This window comes from Hyperolius riggenbachi, chromosome 4, assembly GCF_040937935.1.
Source record: "Hyperolius riggenbachi isolate aHypRig1 chromosome 4, aHypRig1.pri, whole genome shotgun sequence".
NCBI lineage: Eukaryota > Metazoa > Chordata > Amphibia > Anura > Hyperoliidae > Hyperolius > Hyperolius riggenbachi.
The window spans coordinates 369,914,548-369,938,812 of NC_090649.1; the positions used below are offsets into that span (position 1 = coordinate 369,914,548).

At 42.7% G+C, this 24,265-nt stretch overlaps 1 protein-coding gene across 16 annotated transcripts in view; it reads right to left on the bottom strand.

The window, feature by feature from the left end:
• Nucleotides 1-24,265, bottom strand: part of SYNE1 (spectrin repeat containing nuclear envelope protein 1) — a 707,535-nt gene that overhangs the window by 70,055 nt on the left and 613,215 nt on the right. For all 16 annotated transcript variants that reach the window (XM_068232018.1, XM_068232025.1, XM_068232014.1 and 13 more), the window contains 3 exons: nucleotides 24,032-24,187; nucleotides 18,749-18,907; nucleotides 15,381-15,547 (listed from right to left, as the gene is read on the bottom strand). In XM_068232018.1, coding sequence (XP_068088119.1) covers nucleotides 15,381-15,547; nucleotides 18,749-18,907; nucleotides 24,032-24,187 — 482 coding nt within the window. The remainder of the gene's footprint in view (nucleotides 1-15,380; nucleotides 15,548-18,748; nucleotides 18,908-24,031; nucleotides 24,188-24,265) is intronic.

Genomic DNA, 24,265 nt, shown 5'->3' on the forward strand with positions numbered 1-24,265 from the left:
GCTTGGCAAATGATGTTACCATTCCTTGCACTATTAAAAGCCTCATTAAAAAATCTAGATGATATTAGGCTTCTAGGGAGCATTATAGTATGACAGATGATATAAGAATGTAAGACAAGAGACAGTTCAATGACAGTTCTATGCATTTCTTATGCAGCTTTTCACAGTAGTTTATAGCTATTTTTTACACAAGTTCTATTGACCTGCTGCCCAGTGGTGTAGTAATAGGGGATGCAGAGATTGCAACCACACCAGGACCTCCACAGCTGAGGGGCATACATGGGGCACTCCTTCAGCCACAGCATTAGCTCTTTATTGGTGCTGTGGTGGAAATTATCACCTCTATATGTGCTTTGAGTAATGGTGATCATAACTAAACCATTTCTTTTGCTCTGCATATACCTCTCTTGCACAAAGGCTTTTTTTGCAGAGGCTGTTTTGGTAATTTATGTAATGTTCTCCATGCAGTGCTGAGGATCCTGGTAAAACTAAATTGGTGTCCAAAACTGCAAAGTTTACTACCGTCCCCACTCAGCCTTTGGTTCCTGGGTGATCTCTGCTCCAAAAGTTGATTAGTCGGTCGAGAGGCCTCAACCAAATCTCCCCTAAATAATTAGGGGTATCAACTATATTAAAACAAGTAGGAGGCGTCCGAGGTAGAGAATGTGTATAATTATATAAATATAGCTCTATATAAGGGGTGCCCACACTTTTTTGAGTCGCAAGCTACTTTGAAATTTGTCGCGACCAAGAGATCTACCAGTACAGTTAGCTAAGTATAGGTGCCCGGTATAGGTAGCTAAGTATAGGTGCCCAGTATAGGTAGCTAAGTATAGATGCCCAGTACAGGTAGCTAATTATAGGTGCCCAGTACATGTAGCTAAATATAGGTGCCCAGTATAGAAAGCGAATTATAGGTGCTTAGTATAAGTGCCCATTATACATAGCTAATTATAGGTGCTTATTATAGGTGCCCAGTACATGTAGCAAATATACAGTACGTAGGTGCCCATTATAGATAGCTAATTATAGGTGCTTAGTATAGGTGCCCAGTACATGTAACAAATATAGGTGCCCATTATAGATAGCTAATTATAGGTTCTTAGGTATAGGTGCCCAGTACATATAACAAATATAGGTGCCCAGTATAGATAGCTAATTATAGGTGCTTAGGTATAGGTGCCAAGTACATGTAACAAATGCCCAGTATAGATAGCTTATTATAAGTGCTTAGTATAGGTGCCCAGTACATGTAACAAATATAGGTGCCCAGTATAGATAACTAATTATAAGTGCTTAGTATAGGTGCCCGGTACATGTAACAAATATAGGTGCCCAATATAGATAGCTAATTATAGGTGCTTAGGTATAGGTTCCCAGCACATGTAACAAATATAGGTGCCCAGTATAGATAGCTAAGTATAAGTGCTTAGTATAGGTGCCCAGTACATGTAGCAAGTGTCAGTGCCCAGTAAATATAGCTAAGTATAGGTGCCATGCCCAATAATTACTGTAATCACTTACCTCCCTCAAGTTCCAGCGTTAGTGTCTGCAACCCGGTCTCCTCTCCTTCAGCCCCATTTTCTTCTACACGGAGGGTGGACAAGACATCGGCCGTTTGTTCCGACGGGTTTCAGATGTGCCTGCATCCCATCAGATTCTGCTGCTGCTGCTCGCAACCAATCAGGGAAGGGATGGGGAGATGCGTGGCTGAACGGAGAGGCCCTCCCCTTTAGCCGCGCATCTCCCCTCCCCATGCCTTCCCTGATTAGCCGCGAGTAGCGGCAGCAGAATCTGATGGGATGCGGCCAAACAGCCGCAATCTATAGCAGCTGGATTTGATGGGACGCGCCATGCGGCCGTGATCTACCCATCAGTCGGTCGCGATCTACCAGTAGATCGCGATCGACCTATTGGGCAGCCCTGCTCTATATGGTAGTATCCAACAACAATTGTAGCATAAAGTTGTCCTACCTTATAGATGTCCCACTGGGGATGAAGACAAGTAGGAGTTCAAGATAAAAGGTCAATTTTATTGATGCAGTCTAGTGCACCGATAAAATTGACCTTTTATCTTGAACTTCTACTTGTCTATATCCTGCTGCTGCATAGCCAAACTATGGATAGCAGTGGATATTGACAGAGGCAGCAGCATGGACAAGTAACTGGGTGCCCATTGGAGGTGTTAGGTGTAGGTAGGGGGAGGTTAGTATTAGGTAATAGTTCCCCGACACCCAAATTATGCCAATTTCAGATGAACGCTGACTAGGCTGTGTGTTTGTAGGTTTACACATTACAATAAAAAGAAAGCTAACACGACAACAATACCAGTGTTAGTACACACTCAAGACCTGAAGCTATAATTCAAAAAAGTCACCCTGCCTGTGTTCACTTGAAATAATTAATGAAAATGCATTTGTTCATTTTTTTTCCTCTGGAACTTGACTGTGCATTTCAAGAAAAACCAGGAGAAGTAAACATGTCTCCTTTGTAGCATCATCTGCTCTTGTCTCTGCCTGCATCCCTTATTACATTTCTTAGAGCACTACAAAGACAATATCCAGGAAAAGGCAGCTGAGTAAAATCAATAACAACAAGTACTCTACGGGGCCTCTTAAGAAATGAATTATTGCTGGACTGACCCAATATTCTCTCTTGAATTGCCACACATTTACTGCTGGGAAATGTCCTCAAAATATTTTAACATTTATTCTCAAACAATTTACTGCTTTCAGAAACTTCCACTGAACATCTGGATTATTAAATGTTGGATTTGGAGCATTCATGGCATTTATAAAGTGGTTAATGTTACATGCGTTGAAAGATTCTTCAGAAACATTTCCACAGGTCTGCACTTGCGGAAAATGCTGTCCAAATTCACTGCAGCTACACTGCTGATTCATCACGAAATTGCCCAGTGGCTTCCAACTGCATGTACTGGCTCCTGCATTCACTGGTAGTGTCACACTCAGCTACCTGCCTGGGTTTGACACTTGGCCCACATGGGTGTCCATGGGCATTCTAGTGTCTAATTCTATGTATGTGCAATTTAGACATACACATGCAAGCTTCACATTTGCCCTGTAAGGTGTGCCTGCAAACATCTGTGTGTGGGTGTACATGATAGCTCGTCAGTGTTTACATGTTTTTGCATTTTCCACTTTGTGTCAAAGGGACAATTTAAGCCTGGGGAGAACCAGTTGCTGTAGTAGAACCAGTTGCTGTAGTATTGCAGTTTGTTCTATACGAGGTCTCCAATGAGTAGAGCTTGTGTCTGCCCTGTGTCCTTTTTATGTCAATCCTGACCTGTCTGACTCTGTTGCTGACCTCTGCTTTGTCTGACTACTTGCTGTGCTGCTGACCTACAACTGTTCAAGAACCCGACTTGTTTCGGAATCTTTGTCTGCCCAAGAATATTGTTGCCAACTCCTACCTGAGAACCCATCTTAGTGCCAACCTGCTGCTTGTTAAAGACAAGTTCTGTTGTCAAAATCTTGCTTGTCTGACTTCCATGCCCAGGTATGACTCTGCATTTGTCTGATTTCTCACTTAGTTAAATTGCTAAACCAGCTGAACTACAAATACTCGCAAGGCTGTCCCTGTTCCCACTCTAGGGCCTTTGGACACTAAACCACAAAAGCAGTCCTCTACTCTACATTCTTAATAGCTCTTTCATAACACATAGGGCCTGATTCACAAAGCGGTGCAAACTTTTTAGCGGACTTTTGCGCACGCAATTTGCCGCGATTCGCGCGATCGCGGACTTTTGCGCACGCAATTTGCCGCAAATTGTGCGCGCAAAAGTCCGTGATCGCGCGAATCGCGGCAAATTGCACGCGCAAAAGTCCGCGATCACGCGAATCGCGGCAAATTGTGCGCGCAAAAGTCCGCGAAAAAGTTTGCACCGCTTTGTGAATCAGGCCCATAGACTCTCAACTTCTAAAAGTGACATTAAAGCAAAAAAAAAAAAAAAAAAAACTTATATAGAATTGTATGTGTAGTATGGAAAATTAATAGGACATTAGTAGCAAATAAAAGAGACATATTTTTATATGTCTGTAGCCGACCCAAGTTGGGCCGGAGAGCTCAGAGAAGCTCTTTTGGATAGATAACAACTGAAGTTTCTGAACTCTTCATGTACTGGAAATATGAGAATCTTTTCTTTGCTACTAATGCTCTTTATCTTAGCTGTACTACACATATAATTCATTATCTCATAAGTTCACTTCAGATTTCCTTTAAAAATGAAATAACATGTTCCTTGTGTATATTACAAATATCCTACCTATATGCAACTTAACCACTTGAGGGCCATGGGCTTAAACCCCCCTAAAGACCAGTCCATTTTTTACAAAATGGGCCACTGCAGCTTTAAGGCCTCACTGCAGGGCCGAACGACTCGGCACACAAGTTATTCCCCCCCCCCCCCTCATTTCTTCCCACCAACAGAGCTCTCTGTTGGTGGGGTCTGTTTGCTCCCCCATGCTTATTTTTTTTTAAGTAAATATTTATGTTCATATTTTTCTCTTAACCTCCTTGCCGGTTATCCCGAGCTCAGCTCGGGGTAACCTGTGCAGGAGGACAGCTGGGCCGATTTGCACTTTGCTAGCTGCGTGTGGTACGCGATCGCCGCCGCTACCCGACGATTCGCCGCTACCCGCCGCGCCAAGCCGCCCCCCCCCCAGAACCCTTCGCAGCCTGGCCAATCAGTGCCAGGCAGCGCTGAGGGGTGGATCGGGATTCCCTCTGACGTCCCGACGTCATCCCGCCCCGTCGCCATGGCGACCGGGGAAGCCCTGCAGGAAATCCCGTTCTGAATGGGATTTCCTGCTTACTCTGATTGCCGGAGGCGATCGGAGTGGGTGGGGGGATGCTGCCGCTCAGCGGCCATCATATAGCGAGCCCTGGGCTCGCTACATGATTTGAAAAAAAAAAAAAGTGCTGCGCTGCCCCCTTGCCGGCGGGAATTGGACCGGCAAGGAGGTTACATTTCCTTATTTTATTTTTATTTTTTTCTCCCTCTATCCCTCCCTCCCCCGGCCAGCCAATCAGCATGATTGGCTGTCATGGGCTTCAGCCTATGACAGCCGATCACTTTCATCGGCAAGCGCAATCTCCTGCACAAATCCCCGCCCCAGGACTTGACGTCCATTGGTCTTAGGCAGTCCTGGGGCTGCCACCTTGGTCACGCTCATTGCAGTTAAACTGAAGCCACATAAACCATTCCATGATCAAATAGATTCAAACAGATTCCATCACTTTGATGGTACATGGTAAGTGGGACATTTTTGAACCACTGAAATGAGGTTTGAAATCAGTAGACAAAAGTGCTAGGTAGCGTAGCACTGTCATCTTGCAGTGCTTAAGTCCATAGATCAAATCATAGCTAAAACAGCATGTGTAAGGAGTTAGCATGCTTTTGGTTTTCTGTAAGCATTCCAATTTTGTTCCGCAACCCACCAACACAACACTTGTAGCTAAATGGGTCACAGTAAACTGGTCCTAAACTACAACTGGAACGTTAGATTCGGTTAGAGTCTGGGGGACAGTTAGTGATTGGAACTAATCTAGTGTTGGGCAGCACGGTGGTATAGTGGTTAGCACTCTCGCCTTGCAGTGCTAGGCCCCCAGTTTGAATCCCAGCCAAGGCAACATCTGCAAGGAGTTTGTAAGTTCTCCCCGTGTCTCCTCCAGGCACTCCAGTTTCCTCTCACATCCAAAAAGCATACAGATTAGTTAATTCGCTTCCCCTAAATTGGCCCTAGACTATGATACATGCACTACATGATACAATAAGACATATGACTATGGCAGGGACTAAATTGTGAGCCCCTCTGAGGGGCTAACTCAGTTAGTGACAAGACAGAATACTCTGTACAGCACTGCATAATATGTCGGCGCTATAGAAATACTTAAAATAAAATAATAAATAAAATAACTAATTATTCAGTTCACTTTTTCTCCCAAGTTTTCTCCTAAGAGATCATTCTCCATGACAATATCCCCTAGGGGACAACTCAGGAGAAAAAGTTAATTGCATATGGGCCATTGTGTGTCAGTACAATGTAAATTATAATAATAATATTCACTCCTTTAACCTTTCAAATGTTCAAGACTGTGTTTGAGTGAAATAGTACAAAGAATAGTTTGCAGTAAAAATGCAAGGGAATGGTAAGCCTAGCTCTATTTTTTGAAAGTCATCTGAAGTGAGAGTAATAAAGTGGCTGCCACATTTCTGTAAAATTTTCAGCTTTAGAGATGGCCTGAACGGTTCGCCGACAAACAGTTCCTGGCGAACTTCCGTGATTCGTGTTTGCGGAGAACCGCAAACTTTTCCGGAAGTTCGATTCGCCCCTATAGTGCATCATGAGGGTCAACTTTGACCCTCTACATCACAGTTAGCAGGCACATTGTAGCCAATCAGGCTACACTCCCTCCTGGAGCCCCACCCCCCCCCCTTATAAAAGACAGGCAGCATCAGGCATTGGAATCACTCGTGTGCCTGCAGTAATTAGAGAAGGGAGAGCTGCTGCAGACTCTCATAGGAAAAGCTTAGTTAGTTTCTTGCAGGCTTGTTAGCTTGCTCCTTGCTGATTCTTATTGCTAAAAAAGCACCCCTCAACAGCTCTTTTGAGAGCTACCGTATATACTCGAGTATAAGCCGAGATTTTGAGACCAAAAAAGTGGTCCAATAGTGGGGGTCTCGGTTTATACTCAAGTCGTGCATTTATCCGGACATTAGTCCTCCCAGAGCAGTATGCGCAGCTGTCCCTGTGGCCCCCCACCATGTGTCCAGCTGTCCGTGCAGTATTCTCAGCTGTTTCTCTCCCCCTCACTGTCCCCGGCATGTGTCTAAAGGTTAGAGCCGTATAATCAGCTGCTTCCCTCTCCCGACGGTTGCCGGCATGTGCCCAGCCTCCCGCTGAAGCAGTGTGTGCAAATTAGCTTCCCTCATACCCTCCAAGTGTCTGCCGCTATGTTCCCTTTAACCGTCAGAGTTGTAGTTGCAGTTACCTTTCCCCCGAGTGTCCCCGGACAGCGGAGCATTCACTAACTGATTCCCGCGGCCAGTATTCATCTTCTCTACAGTCTCCCCTGTATGACGTCCTGCATTGGCGCACGTGGCGCCATTAGAGGACGTCATACAGGGGAGGCTGTAGAGAAGATGAATACTGGCCGCGGGAATCAGTTAGTGAATGCTCCGCTGTCCGGGGACACTCGGGGAAAGGTAACTGCAACTACAACTCTGACGGTTAAAGGGAACATAGCAGAAGACCCTTGGAGGGGATGGGGGAAGCTAATTTGCACACACTGGTTCAGCGGGAGGCTGGGCACATGCCGGCAACAGTCGGGAAAGGGAAACTGCTGATTATACCGCTCTGGCCATTAGACACATGCTCGGGACACTGAGGGGGAGAGAAACAGCGGAGAATACTGCATGTGCCGGGGACACTGGAGGTAGTGGGGTCACTAGAACACTGAGCCAATGGCTCCATTCGTTGTTACCATCATAATTGACCGATCAGTACAGTGGAGCAGCAGCACAGAGCTGCTGATAATAAATGACAGCACTTGCATTATAATATATGCATTCAAGAGTTCCCATCTCTGTCACATTACCCTACGGTTTTGTTGAGTATATGGGTCAATTGGTGGGTGGTGAGAGATGATTTCCACTGCATATACATGGTTAGGTGCATATTTTCTATGGCATACTTCTTTATGGCCTATCACTCCCAGCTTATAGTCGGTTCAATGATTTTTTTCTTGTTTTTTTATGTAAAAGTTGGGGGTCGGCTTATACTCGGGTCGGCTTATACTCGAGTATATACCATCTTGTTCTTGTGATCTTTTTTTTTTTTTGGGGGGTGGCCCACTTGCATTATATACAGCCCTGTCAGTCAGTCGCAGCTGGCCTTTGGCCCATTGGTGGTAATTACTACTGTGCCAGGTGCAGATTTGTAATAGTATGCACAGGGGTGTCTGCGGGCCTCAGGCAATGGTAATATCACGGGGAGTTCCTATGGCAAGGAGGGTCACCAATCCTCCTCAAATCCAGTCAATCCACACAATCTCCATAAGGAACCCGACCCTCTGCGGATTCTTATCCAACGATGATGTTTATTGAAGTGTTACAGCAAGTATACACAGCATGTCACTACCAGCACAACGTTTCGGGCAAGATGCCCTTTCTCAAGTGGTAATTACTACTGTGCCAGGTGCAGATTTGTAATACCCATCACTGCATATAACTATCTGTTGTTCACAGTGCACCCACCTACCTACGTGAGTGCATGCAGTGTCACTGTGCCTGTCCGGTACCTGTCTGTGTGTGACAGGTGCACATTATAATACCCATCACTGCATATACCTACCTGTTGTTCACAGTGCACCCACCTACCTACGTAAGTGCACGCAGTGTCACTGTGCCTGTCCGGGACCTGTGTGTGTGTGACAGGTGCACATTTGTAATACCAGTCATTGCATAATTGTTCACAGTACCTGTGTGACCGCACGCTATGTAATATACCACTCCGAGCATATCTGTTAACTGCACCTGTGTGACAGCTGCACATTGTATTGTAATACCAGTCACTGCATACCTTTCACTGCATCTGTGACTGCACATTGTATAATACCTGGCAGTCAGTGCATACCTTTCACTTGAATGGATGGCAGACTTGCCCTCCATAACAGATTATTTTTAAAGGATTTCAAATTGATTTGTCTCATATACAGCAGGGCCTCGAACGTCCTCCTGTATTGTTATTTTTTGTCACTACCTCAAGACTTGCATGCCATGCCTGCTGCCTTCCTTGGATGTGTGGTGGTAGCCGTTTCTCAGGCTCCAACTCCGGACCGGAATCGAACCCTGACTCCCCGGCCGTACGCTTTCTTTAACAATGGTAGAGAAAGAACCATCGACAGTATGAGCAGCGATGGACTACTGGGTGCGCAGGCTTGACCTGTGGCCAGAGCTGTCCCAATTTGCCATCCAACTTTTGTCTTGCACTGCCTCAAGCGCCCTGTCAGAAAGGACCTTCAGCGCAGCTGAAGGCATTGTCACTGAGAAGAGAAGTCACCTAAGTCACAATAGTGTTCAGTATCTCACCTTTATCAAAATGAATGAGGCATGGATCCCGGAGGGCTACTGCCCGCCCGAAGACTAAAGGCCTGTACACACTGAAAAACGCAGGCAAAAACGCAAGCATGCGTTTTTAAAGAGCCTGTAGTTTTAAAAACGCATGCGCTTTTGCCTGCGTTTTTTGTGCGTTTGCGTTTTTCTTGTAATTGCTGATTGTCTAAAGAATCCTTTGTTTTTTTTCTAGTTTACATTTCAACAGGAATCAGGAGATTGCAGAGTCTTCTGGGATACTGACTTCTGAAAAACGCAGGCAAAAACGCAAGCGCATGCGTTTTAATGCGTTTTTCATGCGCTGCGCTTAAAAAAGCGCAGCAGGCACTGCGTTTGCGTTTTTTTAAAAACGCATCGCACCAGTGTGTACAAGTCATCACGATTTTCATTCTTTTTCAAAAGACCTTGCGTTTTTAAAAACGCATGCGTTTTTAAAAACGCAACGCAAGCGCAGCAGTGTGTACAGGCCCTTAGTCAGTCCCCCCACACAGCATCTCTGCCTGCAGGCCGCTTGACTGCCTTCTCAGCCACCACCAACAGGGTCCAGGACTCCAGGCGGATTCCTGAGTTTTTAAGGCTGCTAGCAGCGGCCGCTATAATAATTTTTCTGGTGCGTGTACATACCTGCCTAATTTTTCTGGCTGCACTGCAGCTGCAACAACAACACAAAAGGCATGTACATGTGTCAATTCCCCTTTGTGATCATTACCGTGCCGCGGTGAAGGGGCTTGCGTATCACAATGAAGCAATGACCGCAGGCTATATGAGTGTCTTGGGGGCGAGGGCGGGGGGGACACACCCAAGATAATAAGGTTGTTGCTTCATTGTGGACAGACCAAATTTGATCAGCTGGACAGTCACTGTTGTTCTATCATTGAGCTACCACAGCCCGGTGACCATATGGGCTTGCAAACCGCCACGGCCTGCACTCTCGCCATGGTGCGCACCAGTCCAGCACGGCCGTACCTACACAAACAGCTGTTTGCAGTGCGTTACACAGTGAGTTTGGTCTGTCAGTGTGAAACAGTACTCTAATTACACTCCCTGATTGATGTATACACATGCAAGATGTTTTAAAGCACTTTAGGCCTGCAATTTAGCATTCAATGTGATTTCTGCCCTTAAAATGCTGCTTTGCGTCAAATCCAGATTTTTCCCCAGGACTTTTGGCGTCTATCCCACTCATCCATGCAAAAACTCAGCTGTTAGACCCCTTGAAATATCTTTTCCATCACTTTTCTGGCCAGTATAAGTGTTTCTAGTTTTCAAAGTTCGCCTGCCCATTGAAGTCTATTGTGTTTTGCGAGAGTTCGCGCGAACCGAACTTTCGCAGAGGTTCGTGTTCACAGCTCGCGAACCGAAAATCTGAGGTTTGGGCCATCTCTATTCAGATTACCATTTACCTCTGTTGTGCCAAATGTTTGGCTGGGGAAGTGTCTGAATCACATAACTATAATTAACATACAGTTATTTGAGTCAAAGTGAGTCAGAACACCTGATGTGGATACTTCATGCAGGAACACCTGATGTGCATACATGCATACTTTCAGAGTCACTGTTTCAGAATGTACTCAAGGTAGATAAACTATGAAAAAATCCGCTTTGCTGATTGACAATAAATTGTTCAGGATTGATTGGGCCCATCAACTTCTCAAGCTTTGTACAATACGATCTGAACAGTATGATTGATGATTGCACCTTCAGTCTTTAAAGAGGAACTCCAGTGAAAATAATGTAATAAAAAAGTGCTTCATGTTTACAATAATTACCGTATGTATAAATGATTTAGTCAGTGTTTTCCCATTGTAAAATCTTTCCTCTCCCTGATTTACATTCTGACATTTACCACATGGTGACATTTTTTACTGCTGGCAGGTGATGTCTGTCTAAAGAGATGCTGCTTGCTTTTTTGGCAGTTGGACCCAGCTGTAAACAGCTGTAATTTCCCACAGTGCAATGAGGTTCACAGACAGGAAACCACTGTGGGAGGTGTTCCACCACAATATCAGCCATACAGAGTGCCCTTATGATCCGTTTGTGAAAAGGAAAAGATTTCTCATGTAAAAAGGGTTATCAGCTACCGATTGGGATGAAGTTCAATTCTTGGTCCCGGTTTCTCCTTAAATACTCTTCACAGTCAGTGGGTCATTCATCTGTGTGCCAAACACCTGATAGCAACAGCAATGTGTAGTAAAAGCCTAGGAAAATCTGCCACCCACTAACTGCAAACTGTAAACACAGCGTAATTCTCAAAGCCAATTCAGAAAAAAACACCGGGGAAGACACAAATATTTACAGATGCCCAATCTACTAAATAAGGAGTAAAAAAAAGAAAAAAAACAGGCCTCACAAGAAGGGAAGTGTGTTCACACTATGCGTGTTGCTTTGCACTGCGTTGTTACATGTGAGTGCCCTTCCCATAAAATTGAATATCATGTACACACCCCTGCATCGTAACATACCACGTTATCCGACGCACCTTTTACAATGCATGAAGTATCCGATCTGACGTGACGGCTACAACACGTTATTGGTGAACACTCACGGCGATGTGTGGTGATATGTTATCATGCACAATTATATTTAAACATTTACAAAGTAGAATGGATGTTTTGTTGCCTCTGCTCAGTGGCAGCCTATTAATGTCCCTAAATGGAGATACATGAACTATTGACCCTTTTCTATATCCCTCTGCCCTTAGAAGTCATATTCTGTCAGGAAAACTTTTATGGCTGTAATTTGCTAATCAGTGATGTTTACTACATTCCCGACAAGGTGCCACTTCCATGCCTAAAAATGAACGCATTCATGCAGCAAAATAAAACAAGCAAAACAGCCTGGTTATTAATATGTTTTGCACTGTACATACATGTTTATCTCAGAATCAGAATCTTTTATTCTTTTTTATCATCATGTCACCAACAATGATAGGTGCCCTGAAGCCTGAGCTCTAGTTTGAATGATCACTACTGCTATATATCACATCTGTGGTCACTTAAAAAGCAATTGATGTAACTGGGGCATGTTTACAAAGACAGCTGCAAAGAATGCTGCAGCAAAAATGAAGCCGTTGCCACTAGCAACCAATCACAATCACTTCAGTCTCTTGTAGCTAACATCTAAGTGGCTGCTCTGGGCAATTGCTGTACCTCTTCTGCCCTTTTTGTTGGCATGTGAAGCTTACATAACCTTACTGTAACTGAAGATCAGCAAGTCAATTTTCTGTTCCTGAAAAGACTGATGTGCAGCAATATCACGATCACCGAAATACTTGCAGCTACTGATTCAGTCTTATTTAACTAAAGGTGCCAATGAATAGAACAGTATTTTCCTCAAAGGCAAACATTCGATTAGATTTGTGGGATCTTAAGTAATCGAAAGGGTAATTATCGATTGTTCCCATAAACGGTTCAGTTAGGGCATTTACTGTCTTCAGATAGGATAGAAAACTCCCAACACTCGGATCGACAAAATTCTATATTCCAAACAACCATAGAACAATTTTCTGTACAATGTGATCATAAAAATTGATGAGAATGATCGCATCTCCGGAATATATTGTGGTGTTAATGGACACATTTACAATGATTGTTAACAAAGCATGCTGGGCTTGACTTTAGAGCAAAAAAATAATAAAAACAAATTCAAGCAAGTAAAGTTGTGCATCTCCTGTTTACGTTTACTGAATAATATGTATGTTAAAAAACAGAGCACAGTACGATGATGCTGTTAAATCTATTATCTATCACCTAATATAGCATGCATAACAGGATAAGTCTGCATCTTGCCTTGAAACATCGCAGTCACAGTCAGGTAGCTCAGAATCCTCAATGCTGTCCTCTGCCATTTTATGTGGACCTAAGTCAGCAATGGCTGCTGCCAACGCCATGAACATACTCATCAGTGAAAGCAAAACCATGAGCCAGTACTGCTCACTGTAAAACAACAATCCCTTCACTTCTGTGAGGAACACAGAAATGAGAGCAGCACACAGCCACAACACACTGTAGTGAGTTTGGGGTGTGAAATCTGAGACCACGTGCTTGGACAACTGCTCATGCTTCTATAAAAAGCCCCCACTCAGGAGAATGTGCATGATATGCCTCCAGGAATGCTGTCTGCAAATGAAATACCTTCTTGCAGGGCTGCAGTACAATCACTGCTTTACAGATCCCCGGACTGCATGCCATCATACACAACAGCTTGTATGCAAATGCTGAACAAACACATGCTCCTTTATGAAAAGTTTATTCGGCAATAAACTGAAAAATCCGCTTGCAAATATAAATTGCATTTTCTTAAACTTGGTTGGACCACTTTGGTGAAAATAGTAATTGCTGCATCAGTATTCAAATCTGACGTAGTCGGCTAGTGTTTGACCTTTCACAAAGCAATCACCGAGCATCGTTACCAGCTGTAATTGTGGCTAACAACTTGTGCAACCTTTATGTATAAAGCATGTCATTCACAGAGGTGAAATGAAAGAATATGAATCATGTCCAGCATACTGAAACCTCCTCCATGACAGCTGTGTGGCTGTGCGCTGATTAATAAAGCTTCTTTATTTAGCTCCCTCTGCTTGCAGCAGTCTTAAGGTGGCCACACACGATACAATAAAATGGTCAGATTTTACGGTAATTTGATAAAAAACGATCATATCTCCCGAAAAAAATCAAAAGCTTTTTTTTCATTCGACTGAAAAATCCGATCGGATTTTCCGTTTTCTTCTATTTTTATCGATCCGGAATGCCAGATATTGTTCTTCAATCTTTCTAAAGATTGTATGGTGTGTGTTAGATTGCCAATTTATTAATATACACACCCTAGCAATTTTGTCAGAGTATCCAATCATTTTTATCATAATTGATGAAACAAATTGAACATACGTGTGTGGCACATTGGTCATATTTTTGAAATGTTACAATCAGTCAGAAAAATTGATTGCAATTCCTAAATTGAACAGATATTTAAAAAATTGTATGGTGTGTGGCCACCTTTATGGTGACCACTAATCATCTTTTTCATCCAATCTTACCAATTCTATGTAATACAGTGTATAAGGGAACTACCTAAATTATCCATTCAATATAGTCACTCAATATACCCTCATACTACATAGATTTGGTAAAATGGCAAACCACACCAAGCATTGCTTTTTGGTCTCTTTTAGCCCCCTATACATTTCTAGTGGTTTGGGTCACCCCGAGCTGTTTGGCTACTCTGTAAAATTGGATGAAAAAGATTGGATCATTAGTGGCCACCTTTAGGGTGCCCATTAACCCTTCCTTTGAACGACAATGAAGCATCATTCTAACAATCATTGCATCAATCTGAATTTTAGAAGGATTCTATTAGTCTGATCGGATTACTTATACTGGTCCTTTCCATTGGTGGGCCTGAACAATCATTTCGGGCAGAATGCAATGATCAGACTGGATGATCGAACGCTCAGAACATTTAAATGTTAATGGGCACCTTTGAAATTTTCCAGTTTAGGGATAAGTTTAGTACAATTGATACATTTAGAATTTTTGTATGCGTTTATGTCCCTCAAGCTGCACTGCATCCTCAGGCCAATACAGAACCGCTAAAAGTAAACCTGTGTCCAAATGTGTGTGGGGAGATTGTAGTTGTGACCACTCATTACAGCCTCACTAAACTGCTCCTATTGGCCAGATGTTACCATCTAGTCATGTGATACTGGTACTGGCAACAGCTTGGGGGGGGGGTCTGCAATTAGGCTACAGTAGCTCCTCTTGTAAAAGACATAAAACTCATGGCATTGTGTGGGAAGTATTTATGCTTGTCACATAGCAACCAGTTTTATTTGTGAGCCAGCATTTCCAAGTAGCATATTTATTTCCACTATGCACCCTTTCTCAGAGGTAGTGAGGGGGGTATGAAGGGCTTACAGGAAAAACTTCAGATCTCAGAACTTTTACATGAAGTCCTTTTTTCTGTGATTCACTTACAACTGTGTGTCTCAGTTTAGTGCATCCATACACTGGCGTAACGTCACAACTATGGAGTTCAGTGCTAATTTTACACTGGGCACCCACCAGCACTTTATCTATAATAATCTCAAGGTAGAGACATCCAAAACTAGCTTTCTAAGGTCCGCCACAGTGTTAGAAAGGAGACAGCAAAGCAATACATTTTGATAATGATACCCACTATTCTTCCTGGTTGTGAGACCACCATTTACCATGGTTGGCATAAGCCAGTGTTTCATATGATAGCATACCTTGCGCCAATAAGATCCAGGAGATGCTGCCATCGTTCGTTAACTTTGCCTAACTTGTAATCAATCTCTGATGCCTTGCTCTCATGGCTGGCTTTGGCAAGTCTCTCTCCCATTTGTTGCAGCTGGATTTTGTTTTCCCGGAAAACTGCAATTTCTTCCTGGTAGTCCTAAAATACATGTAAAAAACATTGATCAAAGCCTCCATTGGCGCCTATGAATCTGTGAATAAAGGAAAACTATTTCCTGGAAAGAATCTGGAAAAGTATATGGGGAAAATTGGACATACCTGCCCCATCAGCCTGCTGTAATATCAGATGCACACTATAGCTGGGAGGTTTACAGAACAAAGGGCTTGTTCACACTACAAAAACTTAATTAGTGCTAGTGATTTTGAAAAGCTCTTGCTAATGTAATGCTATGGGGTATTTTTTCAAAATCACATCACTCCAATGAGAACACACACATACCATTACATTAGCAAGAGCTTTTAAAGGAACAATATCAATTAAAACAACCTTTTTTTAATACTCTATATTAGGGTACACATTACCACTAGTGCTATGGGCACTTTATGTATTCACCCAGTTCTCTCTCCCTCTCTCCATGCTTAAAAATCATCCTTCATTTCTCACACAGCTTACAAATGTACTTCACTGTGTCACAACATGCAGGAGACATGAGGAGAAGGAGGCAGATCTGAAAAGGTAACGTAGCTAGATGTGCTGTAATATTGCTGTAATTTTTCTAGCTGGGAGATGTGTATGCACTATTTCTGACTGACTGGCTGACTGGCTTACTTGTGACTTTTCACTCCAGGCTGCATCTACTTTGTAGGCTGCTATGTGGTGCTGTGCTGGGAGGGAGAGAAGCTGTTTACAAAGGCATTATTTAATCCCGGTTCACATTTGCATTTTTCACGGAACCGGCCATACGGATCCGGCCATCAGGATCAGCCAGTGTGCTGTAAACTGTCAGTTTTCTATTTGTTCCTATGTAGCTGCAAAACTTTCAGTTTCCGGTCCACTGGGCACAACGGCCCAGGAAAATAGGTCCTGCTGCATTTTTTGTCCATTGAGCGGAACGGATGTGAACGGATCTATTGGTTTAACATTGGATCCGTTCGCATACCGGTCCGTTTGTACAGTATACGTTCCGCTCCCGTTCCACTCACCGCTAATGTGAACAGGGCCTAAGGATGTTTATCAGTCAGAGAAGAAAGATAATAAACACACATTGCTGGAATCTTTAACCCCTTACCACCATCTGAATCGGATTCTTTCAGCAAGGTGATTATTAAACTATACAATGAGGAGTTGATAGCAACCCCCCTGTGCAGGGATATGGTCTAGCCCTATTAGAGCCCGACACTTTTGTATCTTAAGCTCAACACACACCATACAATCTTGGCTGTACAGATTTACCAAATCGATGTAGTATAAGGGCCAACAGATTGAACATACCTTGAATGATTGATTGGATAAGCTCTTATACTACATGAAAGTGGTAAGATTGAACAACCAAGATTGTATGCTGTGTGTTGAGCCTAAAACTGATGGAGGATTTTACAGCAGAGGCAGAGCTGTGTGAGGAAGGAGATTGCTCCTCGTGCTTGTGGTAATGTGTGCCCTAACTAACAGCATTAAAAAAGTTTTTTTAATCGATAGTATTCCTTTAACATCACAAGCACTTAGTAAAGCTCTTGTACTGTGAACAAGCCCTATACTGTGTTGGAGAGGGCACTATAAACATAAAAAATAAGCTGAGCTGTGTTTTTATTACATGACTAGCAGACCCAAGCCCGTTTAAAAACGGGCTCTAGGATCTGTGTTCCTCGCCGCAGCATGAACTGCGCATGCGCGCGCACCTGCCGCACACACGCGCACCCACCACACACGGTCACGCGCACCAGCTGCACACATGCGCGCGTGCACCCGCCGCTCGCACACCTGCCGCCCGCTCACACATCGGCCTGGCTCCCTGGCCTCCTGTCTCTGAGAGGCTGGGTCCATGCTGCGCACATGTGCAGTAGCAAAAAGCATGGACCCAGCTACACAGAGACAGCACACGCAGGGACACAGGGGTTTTATTATAGAGGATAAATACACTGACTGGCTTTTTAAGTATCGGTTAACAACAGCTGTTTTCTGCACAGGTTAAGAAGTATTTAATTTAGGATAAGTAGGTGTAGCCGTTATTTCACACATAAAGCTACACTCTTCTAGCAGCTGAAAAACTTTCCTTAGGAGAAAATGTTTACATGTTTTTCTGGTCCTATAAAGGGCTGTATCTTGGAATGAATATGAATTTAAATGTACTTCAAAGAGGTGTTTTTACACTTTGCATTATTGATTTAAAGTGGATCCGAGATAGACTTTTACTCATTGCATAATTGTGTTTCTTTCATATAGTTGATAGGGCATTCCTCAAACCAAATACTTTTTTTGTTTTGTTTTAATACTCTAATTCCCTATAAACTAAACAAGCCTTTCCTTCAGCTTTTTAGAGTGCCTTGGCACTGTAGCAAGGGCTTATGGGAGCTCAGTCTGGGCAGGAGGAGGAGGAGGTTACCAGAGATTTCAGAGGCCGAGGGGAGGTGGGAGGAGGACAGGGGACTGAATTTGTCACATTACACACAGGCAAGCTGAAAGCATCTCCAGCCCTCAGCCGGTGACAAACAGAACATGGCTGCCCTCATTGTATCACAGGAATAAATAATCATAAACTATTAAAGCTGTTTGCAGCTAGATTTGCTGTGTAAACTATCTCAACTTTAGATAAGATATATAGACAAGTTACTTGTTATAGTTAGTTTTTGCATCTCGGATCCGCTTTACGCAGTTTATCTCTGACAAAGCCCTGGCATTCTGTTGCTTTTATGCAAACCTAATAGCCATAAAGCTGTCAGGCTAGGTTTCCCACCTGAGCTGAACCTCGAACAGCAGTTGTGGACAGTGTAGTGGTCTCTTTGTGGTCCAGTTGGGGCCCAGGGCAGATGCGTTTCCACCATAGGCTGTATGGGGAATGCATCTGCTTGTCCAGAAATAAACGCAGATTACACAAAATTGCACAAAACGCAGACTACACTTGCACAAAAAAAAAAAACAAGTGTGAAGAGTTTCTATTTATAAAATAGCACCCATTCACTGTCAGTTTTCTGATGCAACAAAGTGGTAAAAAAATTTTTGCAGATGATAGGTCTAAAATGTGAAGCAGAAAAGTTTCCCCTTGTTTAATGTCCAGCTCAATGGAATATCAGAGAGGTCCTTTAATGCTTATAGTTCTGATAACAACAATGATCATTGTTTTGAGTATAACCTCATAATGCAAACAAATGCACAAGTTAGTATGAACAGCTTTGATATGAGTACCTTTCTGAGTTTGTCAATCATCTCTTCAATGCTAATGTCCCCATTCTGAGAGACTTTGCTTTCCATCTGGGTCAGCCACTCACATAGCTCTTTATTCTTTTCGTTAAATATGGCCCACTCATTAAGCCTCTCGCTTACTTGCTGCCGACGTAAAGAGACCTGCAATTAGAAAACACGGAATTCGTTAATCAGTTTATCAGTGTGACTGCTGTACTTTGTATGCTTAAACAAAACCGTGCAGGTTTCATTATGAATGTAAATCACAGACTGCCATAAAGTCTAATAAACACAATGCAGCTCATTAAAATACTCCTTCAGTTTGTAATTTATATATGCACTTGCCTTTAATTGCAGAAAAGTTATTACTTGGAATAATAACTCATACTTCAAAGCTTGCAGAATAGAAAGAGCACAATGCAGAGCATAGAGAGTCTCTGAGTGCTGTGTTTTATTTTAAAACTAGATGCTCTACATTTCCTGTTGGTTTCACCTCAGAAAATGAGCAGAGGAAATAACTGTGATACGCTATGCTAATTGTCACATCCGGGCAACCTAAGGCATTTCTAGAACTTTGGTTAAAGTCTAAATATCTGTCATTTTACATAACATCCATAATTACATAAACACAAGTAAAAGAATCAATGAAGTGCCCCAATAATGACACAATATGAAGAAAATTAAAATCTAGCATAAACAGTACACATGTGTCATAGCAGAGACATCTGAAACACTCTTTTTCTCCTTGACACTTTGGGTTTCCTGTGATGGGTCCAAACCCAATGCCCAGGCACTAAGAAACTAAGTTAATGGTATCTACCTGGCCGGAACGCTCCTCCATTCTAATAAGATAGTGTTTTCCCCATTTTGTCACAGCTGAGCGGCTTTCCTTTTATTTCCTTGCTCAATAATATTTGTCAGGAAGACAGAAAATGAAGGGAAACATTAATGCCCAGTGCACACTGGCACTGAAAATGGTCTGTTCAGGGGAGCTAAATGGACAAGATACTAATGGAATTGAAGGGATCCCGTTATAATCAATAGGATCTGTTCCCATTGCTCTGTTAGAACTGATCCATTCGGCAGAGTCTGCGATCAATTCGGATTGGTGGGCACGTCGCACTGACTGTGCACTAATGGAACCATTCAAAAACTGATGCCCAATAAAAACTGATCAGTTTTTGACCCATCCAGTGTGAACTGGGCCGAACAACTTTGACAAAGACATCAATAAAACCTTCATACGTGTTCTTATACTCCCACTATATCCAAGTCTTTCAAAAAGAAAATTGGGTTGGGGTAAGACTAAATGGGATTCAGGATGATAGAAATATGAGAGCATACTGAAAACGTGTTTAGAGATTGCTAGTTTTCTGACGGTTCTTGAAAAGTGAAACCATGGAAACAGAAATGGCAGCTCCTGTAATATATAGTGTAACTGTCACCTTGACACTTGCAAACAAAGGAATGATTAAAGTCTTACTAAAACCTTCTATACACGCTAGACAGAACTTGGTTAAGAAAGCCTGTCAGGGCTGTCTCAGTTGTAAATCTAGCATTTGTACAGGAAATAAGTGTATAGTTCTCCTTCTTAGCTCTCCTGCTGAAAGTGCCATTGTCCCTCCTCACCACTCTATAGCAACAATACACGCTGCTCAAGTGTAATAGAGCAACACATTTGCATATGCTCATGCCCTGAACTACTGCCATAACTATTGGGTCCTGATAGCTAGAGTCAATGGTAGATAAAGATAATAAAGCAAGTTCCTGCACTGGGCTGGGGCTTATTAGCTCAATGCTGGTCTTACCACTCCCAATTTGCATTTCATTGACATATAAGGTCTTATTAGCACTGCAGTATTGTGATTGTGTCAGCTATTTCTATTTCCAGCAGGTTTTAGTTCCCATAGACTAAAGTTTGTCAGCGGTTCACATGTGCCCAGTGCTAGGGTTCTCTGTTTTACCTATGGTAGGGCTTTCATTTAAATAACCAGTAAAGGTAATTTAACTTCTCGATATCAGTCAACCTAAGTTTTGCCCAGGTGTACACAAAGCTTTGGAGGGGGAGGACTAGACTGTGTAATAATCAGAGTTTACTGCAGTGCTCTCTGCCAGCTGGCCATACCTTATACAATCTTGTCCAATGTAACCATTTCCATAAAGTATGGGATCTTTCCTTAAAGCGGGAGTGTCACCACAAAAATCAAATTTCAACAGCAATTGGTCTGAGTATATTAAGTGATTAAGATGCTAATCCTGCATTCAAAACTTTCAAAACTTTTTCTGCTGTTATGATTTGGAGTTATCATATACCTTAGAAGCACTGGCTCTTTAGTAGTCGGTGCCAAAGAATTGCATGCTGGGGGGTCTTTTTATCTATAATATTCCTCCTCTTCCCTTTATTTCCCTGCCTGCTGCTTATCTGAAATTTGATCCCCTACTGATTTGTGTTTACAAGCGAGGCTGAGGTGACTCAGCGATTGGAGGAGACAAGAAAAAAAAAGTAAAGGGCAGAAATGACATCACGAGTTAGCCTTAACTGTGGGCAAAAGACATGGCCCCCACCAGGAACAGAATTCTCGTCATTTACTATACAACATTCACTGAAATCAAAACGTGGACATTACAACACATGTGTTATGTAAGTAGATCAAGTATTTATCTTGTATCTTAACTTATATATGTGTTTTTCCCCTGGCATAGTATGGCTGATCATACTGCTTTAATAACTTGTTGAATGTATTCTATATCTTTTGTCCCTTTTGCTATATAAATGTAGGACGATTAGTGATGAATGTACAGTCAAGTCTCCAAACTGCTGTCCAGACTAAAAATGAACATCTAATAATAGAAGTAGAGAGTAGAATAAAGTATTTATCATTCTGCTGATTTATTAAGTATCTAATTAGCAGGTAATTAGAAGGCGGGAGAAAGGCTAGTAAGCTCCAAAAGGCAGAAATGCACACAGCTGATTATACTAGCAGTTGCTAAACTATCTGATCCACAGAAAAGGCAAGACAAGATTCCAAAACTTTTGGACAGTAGGAAATTTCACATACAGTAACTATGCCTACCTTGAGTACAACTTTAAATCATTCAACAATTGTTATTATTAGCTGTTCATTCCTTCTGATTTGTCTTCTGCCTATGAATACTCGAATGTAAGCAATTACACAATGTCTTGTGTAAACCCCCCATGCATCTGGTTTTAGTTCAAATGAATTTTAGTACTGTACCGACAGTAAAGTGCTCCAGAACACATGCTTTGAATGATTTCTGCTCTCTTGTATGAGTCGTCTGCAACATGAGGGATAGATGGAAATGGTAAAGAAGTGGAAGCCTGCCAGTGGAGTTGGTAAGTATAACAATTACTTTTCTGCCAAACTCTCAGTGAGAAACGACTTACTGGGTTACTGGTGGCTGGAGGGATTCTCCTTCGGGCATTGTGGATAGTGACACAAGATGCTAGCTGGGGGTTTACAGACTAATAGAGCAGGGTATCTTTGAGGATGAGGAGGCTACCTTTTTTTTTTTTTTTAAAGAGACACTGAAGTGAAAATAAATGTATGATATAATGATTTGTATGTGTAGTACAGCTAAGAAAAATAAACATTAGCAGCAGAGACATAAGTCTAATATTGTTTCCAGTAAAGGAAGAGTTAAGAAACGCCAGTTGTTATCTATGCAAATTAGCCATTGAACTCCACAACTTTCAAAGTTGCAGAGAAATCTGATAGACACTTGAGATAATAAGCTTTAAAAGACAATGTATCTTTTTTTCCTCTGCAGGGAAGATTGTACAGAGCAGGTTAGTGAACTTTTGAACACATTTAGATTGCTGAGTAGTGTCTAAACTGCAAATATTAGAGAATGATGCAATGTTATAAAAAAACACTACAGTATATAACTGAAAATAAAAATATTAGAATATTTTCTTTGCTACTAAAATTCTAGTAATTATCCGTATTACACAACCAATTCATTATATCATAATTTTTTTTCGCTTCAGTGTCTCTTTAAATCATGCAACTTTGCATCTCATCAGCAGTTAATCTTTGCAAGTCTGGCAATTGCATAGGGCTTCTTATATACTTATCTCATGAAATAGCCTTGCATGGGTTAATGAACTAAGATTACATACATCATATACCAGATTACAGTATGTTATCATGCCCAATCCCTCTTGTAAATATTGCCGATGTCTCAGCAGTCAACCATGTTCATGGTGGATGAATAGTGTACTGGGTAAGGGCACTGCCTATGACATAGGAGACCAGGGTTTGAACCTTGGCTCTTCCTGTTCTGAAATCGAGCAGCTTTTCAGTAAGAGGTCCCTGGGCAAGACTCACTAACATCCCAGGGTGGCCTATTGAGCCTATTGGTTGCAGCTTTAAAGTGCTTTGAGTCCAGACAGGAGAAAAGCACTATTGAAATGATGCCATTATTATGTATTACCGTATATTCTGGCGTATAAGACGACCCGGCGTATAAGACGACCCCCCCCCCCCCAACTTTTCCAGTTAAAAAAAAGAATTTGGCATATACTCGCCGTATAAGACTACCCCTTTTCACAGCATGCCTCCCCCATCCTCCTGGCCCACCCCTGTATACACCTTTGCATATCACTGCGTGCCACAGTCATCCAGGGGAGGGAAAAGAGATCAGGGTGTGATTTCTAAGAGTGGGTATTGTGGTAGGCAGAGCTTACCGGGTGCAGCAGCCTTGGCGGAAGGGTCCGCTCGTGTCCTCGGTCCTTCTATGTCCTCCACTGTCCCCCTGCATCATTTATGTCCACGTCCCCTGTGTTTGAAAATACAAAGCTGCAATACCATAGCATCTTGCGAGCAGCCGCTCGCATGGGTAACATGGCAGCTTTCTGATTCCGGGTCACCTGACTGGTCACGTGCATAGGAAGAGGAAGACACTGAATTATGGAGCGCACGTCACAGTCACGGAATCAGGAAGCTGCCATGTTACCCACGCGAGCGGCTGCTCGCAAGATGCTATGGTATTGCAGCTTTGAATTTTCAAACACAGAGGACATGGACATAAATGATGCAGGGGGACAGTGTAGGACATAGAAGGACCGAGGACATGAGCTGACCTTTCCGCCAAGACTGCTATACCCGGTAAGCTCTGCCTACCACAATACTGATACCCCGCACCTGACACCCGGCGTATAAGACGACCCCCCACTTTGCAGAAGATTTTCAGGGTTCAAAAAGTCGTCTTATACGCCGGAATATACGGTAGTCAAGTTGCAGAAGGTTAACTAGGGCAGGTTACCTGATGACAAAGTTCCTCCCACTGTCTCTGCAGTAGTTCAATACGCTCATTAAGAATGGATATATCGTCTGCACTGATGTAGGGTGAAAAGGTGTTCTTCAGTTCTGTCAGATGAGCAAGGTCCTCAGCCCATCCTTCCACTGCATTTTCAAGCTCCTAAAAGAATTAAAAATGTACAATTATTATTGTGCATTTATATAGTGCTGAGATGTTCCGCAGTGCTTTATAGATATA